We start from the raw sequence: 12,284 nt of genomic DNA, 5'->3' as shown, positions 1-12,284 counted from the left end.
TCTGCCCCAAGCAGATGAAAACTGGCATTCGTCTCTATGGAAAGAAAAGCAAAGTCCATTTCCTTTTAAAAAAATCTTTTTAATAAAAGGGAGGAGACAACTGTTATTTTAAATGATGCTAATAAATATAAAAAGCAAAATGCAGAGACAAAGGTCCTGAATAGATGACTCAAAAAAGTAAGCACCCGTCCTTGAATGGAGGCCGAATTCTGGATCTGTAAGTAGGTGTGATTAGATGACTCAGTCATGTATGTTTATTGTATTGCTCCTTGTAAAAATTCAGCAAAGATGAAAAAATTTTCCAGTTATTTTTAAATGACCAAACTTGAATTATTCTAGTTTAAAACCACTCATTCATAAATCATTATCAGTTATCTAGATTTTCTTAACAAATATATGTGGGTATTTAGAGCACAAGTACAACACAAGAAACTGTACAATTAATTAGAAACTTTTAAGAGTATTCAACAGCCCTGATTATTTTTCAATAAAGTTACCCTTCAATTTATGCTCTTTCTTTTAAAAATTCTCTTTAAAGGGAACTGGTGGTAGGAATTCACGTAAAATAGAGATTACTATGAGCAGTGAACTAGTAAGCTTGCTGTGAGCTGATACTGAGTTTGGCTCCGTTTCTCCTTCATTCCACACAGCAACCTGTTCAGGTCACCAGTTCCTACTCACCAAGGGCTGTTACCTTTCACTGATATTCAGAAACCACTTTGATATCAAAGATTTCCTTGGAACAGTGACAGAAAAGGGACTAAAGAAGAAAACTTGGTTCCTGCAAATGGTAAGCCCTGTGGCAGACCAATTTCCCTAAAAACACACCTCCTGCCTAAACGTAATTTCTTAACAAAACTCACTGCCAGGGATTGAACTGGTATCAGTAACTACATATCCATAGTTACCCTCAAATAACTCCCATCCTAAAGAGACACTAAGCCATATATAGCCCTCTAAGTTTCTGATAGCATTTGAAAGGTTCTAAAAAGTTGTTGTCTAGTGAGAAGTTCTTAACTCCATTTATTTGCACATCTCTCCAGTCTCTGGGAGGGTAAGTGGGGCCTGGGACAGAGCCACACTGTGCTCTCTCCCCCGACACTGCTGCTACCAACAGGAAGGTGGACGGACAGTGCCCAGCGTCTCTGCAATGCTCCCCTCCTTCACTACAGCCTGGATTTTCTCTCCCAAAATAAGGCTCTTATCCACCCTTCCCCTCAACTGTAAGGTAAGAAACAAACTTGGGGGCTTTCCTGTTTGTTGGCTCCGAACGTTTTTTACCCTGGTGGACTACGACAGATTCACAAGCTAGAAATCTGAAGTGAGAATTTTTAAGATGCAAATTGTGGTAACTATTTACCCACTTGTATCACCCAGATTAATTTCTATGTGTTTATTACATATCATTTAGCTATTTAGATAAATTTAGAGTTTTGTTGAGGAATTCTGTCAGCCAGAAGACTTCACTGATGGGAGCACTTCTGCCCCAAGAGTGAAAAAGTACAGTATGACATTTACAAAGTTACTTGCTCTGTTTGAAATTCCAGTGAGTCCCATGGAATGTTCTAAATGGTAACAGGCATACTACAGCTAAAGCAGTCCGTAAAAGCGAGTCATACTTCTGTGTACTGTGGCATTTAATAACACAAAACTCTCTCTCCATTTTCTATAACTGCAGTGTGGGCTGAACATGCTTTTGAGTTAATCTCTTATAAAGAAGCCATTTGCCCTCTGAAACGCGATCTACATCTCACAACTTTTACTTGTAAGTTAAGATAAACTTTATTAACCAAATATGGACTCACTTGAAAATCTGGAGTACTGGAATCCTAAGATTTTCTCAAATCAATTTCTAAGCATTCCGAATTCTAGTTAAAAAGATTTATACACTTATTAGACTATGTTATGAAGCAGTTGGTCTACAAGACAAGTATGGCTATGAAACATGCTTTTAGTTCAATATGTTAATTTCCCTCTTTAGACCTCAGGCAGACAAAATTAGATGAATTTTAATACCTGATCCTTGAACCACTCTCTCCACTTTTATTTATATTACTTACGTGATAAGCATCTGTAAACCTATCACCAAAACAAAAGCTAAGAACCTGACAAAAGTCTAATTTACCACGTGGTAAACTCAGTGAAGTGTATTTACGCAAATTTCATGTGATATTAGCTTTCCCTGCGTGTGAGACACTTTACAGAAAGCACAATATCATTTGAAATAAGCTTAACACCAGAGAGATGCATTCAGTTAAAAATATTCATATTGCTGTTATTTTAGAGAGAGGATGTTGGGCCTATCAACCCCAGGGTGGGGAGGAAGGAGAGGAGAGTATAATTGCTTCTATGGCCATTTTCATATGACCAACAACCCTTAGCCTTTTTCAATAACAGGCTATTCTCCCAAATTAACTAGAAGACACACCCCTTGAAGCGCTGTGTCTCCTCCATCACTGTGTCCCGTGACTACACACAGACAGGCACCTGGCAACCTTCTGAGGATGACTGGCTCTCTAACAAGTAAGGGAGGCTGAAGCATTGTGAAGTGCTTGATAACTGCACAGATGTCCACTGGTAAAAGCCAGATGCATTCATGGAAATGGAGCAAAAGGAAACAGAAATATGGCGAAAGACGAAAACAAAAACCCAGCAGAGCGACAAAGCCATAATAATCATGGCTCACCTGGGGATTTGGCCGTAGAGTAGGCCCTGGAGTAGTGGCCACCCCTCTTTACTGGACACATTCAGTATAAACAAAGGAGACAGTAAGGAGAGTGGTTATTCAGCAGGTCTAAATGTGTACACAAAAAGAAGGGCAAAACAACCTGACCTAGAGAAAGTGGGATAGGTGCTGAAGCAGCAGCAGAAAAGTAGAACACCCCCCAAATTCAGTATTTTATAAAAAGGCTGATGCTTCAGACCGTTTCTGTGAATACTACTTGCACATGTTCTAGATTTACCACATGTAAAATCACAGTCTTTTCACAATCCTTTCCTTAATGGGAAATGATATCAGCAAAATTATAACTACTAGAAGCGAGCCTTACAGAATCAATATATAAAGATTTAGGGGATATTTTAATTCTTTAAAAATGTCAAAAGCTGTCAAAATTATGACAAATCTATAGGCTCAAGATCTGAAAGAAACTTAGAGGTAAGTCTGACTCTGAAATAAGCAGTGCTACTTTCTAACAAATAATCGTTGCTCCTATTAAATTGCTCGACGGTGGAAACTTATCAAGTAAATACACTGCTGTTAGGCGTGTATGTTTTAAACCAATAAGATAAGGAAATATCCACAATCTTATAGCACAAAATTAAAAATGCAGCACACAGTGGTCAAAATGTGAAACACTTCTACGTAAATACCAGAAGAATCTAGATAAGACTGTTCTTGAGAAAATGTGTCAGAACAAAACCAAGTGTTAGGACACTTATTATAACTTTGAGAAACAAACTTAAACTTCTGGATTTAAAAATCATGTCATGTATATGTCATTCTGGAACCTGGCTGCATACAAGGATGGGAATGACTACTAATTCATATTAAAGAAAACTGAAGAATGATCTGCTCCTTTTGTGACTATCCATTTCCTTTTCCCTTTAACTACCTGAAGCTGGTGATTTGCTGCGTCGAGAAGGCCCAGGGCTCTTGGATCCAGAATACTTAACAGCTGAGGAGCGAGAATAAGATGACTTCAAGACGCGGCATTCTAGAAAGGAAGAAAAGTGCTTTAAGTAGATCTGGTTTTAATTCTAACCAAAGGAAGATCACAGATCACACGTTACAGTAGTTTACTGCCTAGAACCATTACCTGATCATCTTTCCCATTAATGTTAAACAACTTTAATACACAGAGCAACTGTCCCGAAAGCACACCTGAGGTTACCTTAAATTAGGCTTCACACCTTGTGACTTACCTCATTGTTCCAGATGGAGTTTTTAATAAATACAGAAATCCTGATGTCCTAACTTGATACCCACAGCCTAATCTACACACGTGCAACTTATTATTATTTTGGTCAGTAGCGTTGATAGGCAAAGGCTACAACAAAGAGTTCTCTCCAAGTCTCTGATAACGGTTTGAAAGGGTATAGGACTTTAATGTATGAACCCCTTACTGTCTTATTTTCCATCTGCCCAAAGCGTCAAAAATGAGGAAACTAGCTTTAAACAATAACTTTGGTCTTTCCATAAATTGCCAAATAAATTAGCATGTAAAGAACCAGAGCTAATTAAACAGCTTAAATAATCACTTCTAATTTGAACAATTAAGAACCTGGTTTTTGGAGTCATGCAGATTTGGGATGAATCATGGATGTGACTTTGCTAACTGGTGGACCTTGGTTAGCTCTAAGTCTCAGTTTTTTCCCCTATGAAACTGGGATGAAAATAAATCTGCTTCACAGGCTTCTTATAAGGATTCAATTAGATAACATATTGTCTGTAATTCACATTAAAATACTTCAATTTTCGCAGAAAGATTAAAATGTGGGTTGGTTTTAATCTATACCCCAGGGGCAATAAATTAACAAGGGAAGTACACTAATCAGGAAAATACACACCAGGGAGGTGAGTTAGCATTTGAAAGACTCTAATCAGAACCTTACTCAGAGGGGGCTGCAGCAATAGCAGCTTAGTTAATTAGCAGCATGGATGGTAGAAAGTACTCCACTGCTGGAAGGAGTGGTGTGTGGGTTAGTGAGAACTTCCTAAAGGCACTGCCACTCCCTTATGAGCAGGATGGGTAAATCTAGAAAGCCCAGAACTTCAGAACTACCCCCAGGGTAGGAATCTGAGCCAGTCCTGCACCCAGCTCATTAATGGAGGGTTCTGTTCCTTGACTAAGACCGGCTTAGTTGAATTCTATGAATTTTGAACTGATTTTTAATGTAAGATGTTGTCAGCAGTGTAAAAGGACAGAGCTGGGACTCATCAAGATTACAACACAAGTTAAATAACTGATTTTTTAAAATAAATCTTTGCCTCCTGAACCCTACCAGGACCCTGTGGGGCTCCTGGGCACAGAAGCCTTTCTGTGTTCCCCGTTTCTTTCTTTTCTTTCTTTCTTTCTTTCCCTCTCTCCCTCCCTCCCCCACCTCCCTCCCTCCTTCCTTCCTTTCTTTCTTTTTCTTTCTTCCTTCTTTCCTTCCTTCCTTCCTTCTCTCTCTCTCTCTCTCTTTCTTTCTTTCCATCTTTATTGGAGTATAATTGCCCCACAATGATGTGTTAGCTTCTGCTTTATAACAAAACGAATCAACCATACATATACATGTATCCAAAGATATGTTCCCCGTTTCTTGGAGGGAATAGACTCCAGCTTCCATGACTTCCCCTGAGTTCCAAAGGGCAGGTTCAAACAGTTGCTAATCAGGGAAGGGAGGGGATGCAGAGACAAGGGAGGAACAGCCGAGAAACAAAATAGCGCAGCCTTGGGAAAGGGTCCTGGTTCCCCCTCAAGGGATACACATAACAATATCTTTGAGCTCTTTCCAGAACGAAAACCCTCAATAAATGGAAGAAGTCAGCAATCTTCATTCCAGAGAAAACCACCTGAGGCCAGATTAAAGGAACCAGAAAAATTCATCCGAAGACTAGTGAGACCAGATTAAAGGAGTGCAGACCCTGCACGCAACACCCAGATCCTTATCAGCAACCCTGCCCTTGAACCATTGCTATAAAACTCCTCACCAAATCCCCCTGGGTAGGGACACACAGTTTTTCAGGGAAGGAACCCACCGTGTCCCCCTCTGCCTGGCAAAGCAATAAAGCTGTTCTTTTCTACTTCACCCAAAATTCTGTCTCCGTGATTTGATTCGGCACCGGTGCACAGAGGCTGAGCTTTCAGCATCACTCCTAGTAAATGCACTTGTGGCAGAATTACGTCTGAGACTTGCTTTCATCATAAAATTTCATGACCTAATGGTGGTGATATAATAATAACATTAACAGCAACAACAGGGATAGCACATACTGTGTAATGGGCACACTTCCAACTGCTTTACACATATGAACTCATTTAATCCTCATCAAATTTTATGAAAAAGCCACTTTTACTATCCCCAGTTTGCAGAAGGTTAAGTAGGGATCAAGAGGGAAGAAATCAGTAGCTTTCACCCACTTCTAATTATTGGAGTTCTTTGGTAGCCAAAACAACAAAAAACTATGAACAATTCAAATAGCTTAGGTAAATTTACAACATACATGTAAAAGCCCTGAGGGCAATGCCTAGTACATATATAGTAAGTGCTCAATAAATGTTTTATTGCTGTTGTTGCCACCCAAATTAACTTTATAACCTGGAGTATAATATTATTGAGTTTCAGTGTCTCAGCTTTCAAAATGACTCATATTGACATCAAAGAAATATTATGAAATGAAATTAAGCTACAGTCAAAAAAGATGTAGGGGCTTCCCTGGTGGCGCAGTGGTTGAGAGTCCACCTGCCGATGCAGGGGACGCAGGTTTGTGCCCCGGTCCGGGAGGATCCCACATGCCGCGGAGCGGCTGGGCCCGTGAGCCATGGCCGCTGGGCCTGCGTGTCCGGAGCCTGTGCTCCACAACGGGAGAGGTCACAACAGTGAGAGGCCCGCGTACCGCAAAAAAAAAAAAAAAAAAAAAAAAGAAGATGTAAAATACAGATGATATGTAAATGCACGTTTTTCAGTCAACCCATGAGAACAGGGGAGAGCATTAGCATAGTTAGCATTGGCAATTCTTTATGGACTTTCCAGTGGCATTACTAATCTAAAGCAGGGCCACTACAACAGAGTATGAGACAGTACAGAAACGCCCAAGAAATTCGGCAGCAGTGGAAAAAAAAATGATAAGAGTAGATAAATGAGCCCCAAGCACAAAGTAGGTAAATCGCCCCAAGGTAAGTGACACAGTGTAACAGGAAAGAATTACACAAGGAAGTTTGATACCACAGAATGTATCATCTTGAATTTTAAAAAGTCTATTTAAAAAGTCTATTTATTTGGTGGTACGTTTCTGTAATTTTGGACTGTCGGAACCACTACAACTGGAAAGGGTTTACCACCAGTTTAATTTTTGAAAAGTCAACTTTCCTCATTTGTGAAATTAAAGAGTGGGACTGAATCTCCAACATCCCTCTCTTCTCTGTGAAATGTTATGTCTGTATGATTTTATCTCATTTAAAGACGAAGCTGACTTTACTATCAGCTAAGATAATCACTAATACTGCAACAGGTTCAAATTAGTTCCAGACAACAGATTAGAACAATATTCCCAGGATCAAAATCATCTGAAATCACTGAGGTTATTGTTAAATAGTTGAAAACTCCATTTTTTGGCTAAAATTAAGAGAAAGTGATTTTCTTATCCCATCAATGAAAATAGCTTTATTTTTCCTGCATCTATAAACAATGCATGCTATTTTTTTTTTAAGTTGCGAACAGAGCAATGAGATAAAAAGAAACCTGAGATAATCACTATTAACAACTTACTATCCTTTTATGTATCTCTTTATGGACATGGAAAATGTATAATGAACTGTTTCAGGTTCAACACTATCCATACATTTAAGGCGGCATAGCCAGGCACCATTCTGGAAGAAGGCAGGAAATCCACTTCAGAGGCAAAACAATGCAGTAAAAAGAGATGGAACCAACTTGCTAAAAAATGAAAACTATTTCACTTGAATTAGGGTTTTTTGTTTTTTGTAACTAGGTAAATACCTTCATGTTATTTTCTACTTTCATTAATTCAAAAAGAGTACCGCCAATGCCATCTTTCTTCAACACACCAGACCACTTAACGTGCACCAAGTGAGAATCCCAAGCCTCCATTTCAGGGTTACAGAGATGGTCAATGAATTGCCTTACCACTGTGATCCAGGACAAAGTCATCTTGGGCGTAACGGAATTTTTCAGGTCCACATGCAATAAAAACATCATCATCACCAAAAAAGTCTTGCAGACAAGTAACCTAAAAAAAAAAAAAAAAATCATGTCCAAGAAATAAATTAGAAACATTAGAAGTGAAACAAAAGTCAGCAAAATTAAATATATTTTCTAGCCTCACCTATAATACTGAGTCAGAATGAAAAACTATTTAATCGCACACATTTCCAAGCATTTCACCCTCCACAGAGCACTTCCACACGATGTCTCCTGACCGACCTCAGAACAACAAAACGAGGGGCTCCTAGCTGGCATCAAAGTTCCTGTTTACAGGTAAAGTCAAGGGCATCCACAGGAGGCTCAGTGATGTATTCCAGGTTTCCCATTAACAGGTGGCAAAGGTGGGGCTGATGGAGGTCTCTGCTCCCAGTTTACTGGTCTACCCTTCTCTCCTAGCAACTCTATGTCCCAGCCGTGTCACCTTGGGCATGACCTTTCTGTACCTTTGCTATATTGCGCCTTAGGTTGTCCTAAGGATTAATATATGGAAACCCCTTGGAATGGGTGCCAGGCATATAGGTACTCAATGTGCTAATACTCACCTTCACCACCACCACCATCATTAAGCTCAGAGGAAGACCTGCCATGAGGCTAATGATGGCCCTTCCAAGGCCCTGTACCTAAACGTAGTCTTAATTTCATATTCTTTTTTCACCCCGCCCTCCCCAATACTGTATCAGTGTCAGATCCCACAGAACCTGGACCCACCCCAGGGAGCACATTCATCCCTTCATCCCGGTGGTGACAAGAAGAACCATCTTCCAGGACTTTGGATATAAACAGGCTCCAATTTTACCTGGTTTTTTAATGGGATGTATGATAAGATTTCTTTTTAAAAAAGTACTCCTCTCCCAATAATAATGCAGTTAAAAAAAAATCAGTGCTCTATTACTTGAAAGGATTGAGAACCTCAATAATTCCTTAAGTCTTCCTGATCACTATTTAGCTTTTTATTGGAAAAAAAAAAAAATCTCACTCTAGAGTTAGAAAAAAATGCGCCAGAGAGAAGGTAGTGAACTATACACAATAAGTGGAACAGGCATGGAAACTGCTCCAGTCCCTCATCAAGCAAGATGTGGCTTCTGTACTTCATTAAAACTCAGCTCAGGTCACAGTGTTTTTAAGGCGTGTTTTAGTCAGTTTGGGCTGCTATAACAAATTACCATAGACGGGGCGGCTTAAATGACAGAAACTTATTTCTCACAGTACTGGAGGCTGGAAGTCTGAGATCAGGGTGCCGGCATGGTTGGGTTCTGGTGAGAACCCTCTTCCTGGTTTCATCACATGGAAGCGGGGGGACAACACAGGAGGAAGCCAGCTCTCTCCTGTCTCTTCTTTTTTTTTTTTTTTTTTTGCGGTATGCAGGCCTTTCACTGTTGTGGCCTCTCCCGTTGCAGAGCGCAGGCTCCGGACGCACAGGCTCAGCGGCCATGGCTCACAGGCCTAGCCGCTCTGCGGCATGTGGGATCTTCCCGGACAGGGGCACAAACCCGTGTCCCCTGCATCGGCAGGCGGACTCTCAACCACTGCGCCACCAGGGAAGCCCCTGTCTCTTCTTATAAGGGCACTAATCCCATCATGGGGGCTCCACCCTCACAACCTCATGCAACCCTACTTATATCCCAAAGGCCCCACCTCTTAATAGCATCACATTGAAACCAAACAGGACCCTGTAGGGCTCCTGGACACAGATGCCTTTCTGTCCCCCATTTTCTTGTTTGTAGGGAACAGACTCCAGCCTCCATGACCTTCTCTGAGTTCCAAAGGGTAGATCTGAACAGATGCTAATCAAGGGAGGAGCACCCAAAAAACCACCAGAGGCCAGATTAAAGGAACCAGAGAAGCTCTTCAAGAAATTACCCGAGATCAGAGTAAACGAGCACAGGCCCTGCACACCCTGATCTTATCAGCAACCCCACCCTTGAACTACTGCTATAAAACTCCGCATCAAATCCTCCCAGGTGGGGACACACAGTTTTTGGGGGCAGGACCCCACTGTGTCCCCCTTTGCCTGGCAAAGCAATAAAGCTATTCTTTTCTACTTCACCCAAAACTCTGTCTCTGAGATTTGATTCGGTGCTGGTGTACAGAGGCCGAGCTTTCGGTATCGATACTGGGGATTAGGGTTCCAAGATATGAATTTTGGGGAGACACAAACCTGCAGTTCACAATAGAAGAATAACATTTTTCACCATTCCTGTGAAACCTGTTTCTCTTCATCTCAGGTGGCAATCACACATACCCCTTCACCCTTGCTAGGGTCCTGGGAGTCATTCCTTCCTCCCTTCTTCACCAATTCCTCACATCATTTTTCCTTCCTACCCGGCTCCCAAATATTTCTATCCCTACTCCTTGGTTCAGCTTTCACTTCCTCTTGACTGGGCGCCTGCCACTGCCTAGTAACAGGCTTTCTAACTCCAGTCTTTACTGCTCCCCTCCTTCCAGTCATCACTGTTCTCACAGGTGTGCAAATAAATGAAGACCCTGTGGGCACATGCAGTCTCTTAAGGTGCCAGGCTGCCCGCACCATTCACAGTGCTCACCGACCTCCTTCCTTGACAAGATAATGCTCCTTCACAGGGCACACCTGTTCTTTGTCATTGTCTTTGCCATTTCATCTGCACACCTGTTCCTCAGCCACATCATGACTTCTCTGGGTTCCCTACCTGTATGGTGCTGGTGCTTCTTTTTTGTTAAACAGCGTTATTGAAACATAATTCACAAACCATACGATTCAGCACAGAATTCAATAGTTTTCGGTATAGTCAGTTCTGCAACCATCACTACAATCTATCTGAGAATATTTTCATCATCTAAAAAGAAACCCCCAGGCCCATTACCGTTCACCCCTCATGCCCCCATCTCCTCATTCCCAAGCACCCATAATCTACGTTCTGATTCTATGGATTTGCCGATTCTGGACGTTTTATATAAATCAAATCATACAATGTGTAGCATTCTGCAACTGGCTTCTTTCACTGAGCATGTTTTTAAGGTGCATACGTGTTGTAGCACGTATTAGTACTTCATTCCTTTCTGTGGCTGAGTAATATGCGGTTGTATGGATATATACCCCATTTTGTTTATTCATTCATTAAGAAATTACTTAATGGACATTTGAGTAATTTCTACTTCAGTGTTGGTTCTTACTACTACATTTTTCCCCATGCTGTTTCTCAGCCTGAAGTGGTCTTTCTGACCACTCTTTGGTGCTGTGACCTCCAGGTAGGCAATGATATTTCTGATTCATCATTCTCTAGGGTCTAGGAGAATTCTGGCTTTGGTGGATGCTTAATACATGTCTGTTGAGTGAACTGTGGCTTGGTATGGAGCTGCTCCTATTGGAATTGAGTTCTCAGACACAGAGTAACTTCTCTGGGGTGAGTGGTGTCACAGATGCAATCTCCACTGCCATCTCCACCATCATCACTTAATGTAAGACTTACAGAATTTAGGCATCACTCAACCTCTCAGAATTGTCTCTCTGTGTTGCATATGTGTTACCTCATTAATCCCTACAACATCCCTGAGGTTGATACTATTAACACTCCTCATTTACAAACAAGAAAACGGATCTAGAGTAACCAACCTGCCCCCACACAGGTAATGAACACGAGCACAGGAATTTAGACACAGGTCCTCCATATCTATATCTCTGCTTTAAACTTAACACCATGGTGTCATGTACACACTGCTAATATTTAAAATGGATAACCAAAAAGTACCTACTGTATAGCACAGGGAACTCTGCTCAATATTATGCAACTAAATGAGAAAATAATTTGAAACAGAATAGATACATGTATAACAACCACTTTGCTGTACACCTGAAACTATCACAACATTGTTAATCAACTATAGTCCAATATAAGATAAAAAGTTAAAATAAATAAATAAATAAACTTAACACCATGGTGCCTCCCCTATGTGGAATCCCGGAGTTCATCTTTCTACTTTTATCTCTCTCTTTTTTTTTTTTTTTGCCGAGCTGCACAGCATGCAGGATCTAACCCCAACCAGGGGTCGAAACCCATGCCCCCTGCAGTGGGAGTGCAGAGTCTTAACCACTGGACCACCAGGGAAGTCCCTTTCTACTTTTATAGTTCTTACCACATTCCACCTTGCTTTATAGTCATTTATGTCTCTCATATCTCCCACTATTTTGTTTTTTACACACATACATTTAATAAATGGTTCTTAAATGGAACTGAATTCAGTTTTACTTTCTTGGCCAAATAAAACAGACATCTACCAAAGTTTAATCCATGTTTTAAAAAATCAACATTTCATTTGTTTTTGTAATCAATTTAGCATGAAAAAATGACAACTGAATTTTCTAAAATATACCTGTATGA

General features: G+C 40.7%; 1 protein-coding gene across 1 annotated transcript in view; it reads right to left on the bottom strand.

Moving 5' to 3' along the window:
* The window catches only part of DCLK2 (doublecortin like kinase 2), a gene marked incomplete at both ends in the record, with an annotated part of 155,332 nt that overhangs the window by 52,615 nt on the left and 90,433 nt on the right, over positions 1 to 12,284 (bottom strand). The window contains 3 exons of the mRNA XM_082653239.1: positions 2,687 to 2,737; positions 3,615 to 3,716; positions 7,852 to 7,954. Of these exons, the coding sequence (XP_082509365.1) occupies positions 2,687 to 2,737; positions 3,615 to 3,716; positions 7,852 to 7,954 (256 nt within the window). The remainder of the gene's footprint in view (positions 1 to 2,686; positions 2,738 to 3,614; positions 3,717 to 7,851; positions 7,955 to 12,284) is intronic.

The sequence above is a fragment of the Grampus griseus genome, assembly GCF_964374135.1.
Source record: "Grampus griseus genome assembly, chromosome: 4".
NCBI classification, from domain to species: Eukaryota; Metazoa; Chordata; class Mammalia; order Artiodactyla; family Delphinidae; genus Grampus; species Grampus griseus.
Note: the sequence above shows the minus strand (reverse complement) of the source record. Positions and strands in the feature narration are given on the sequence as shown.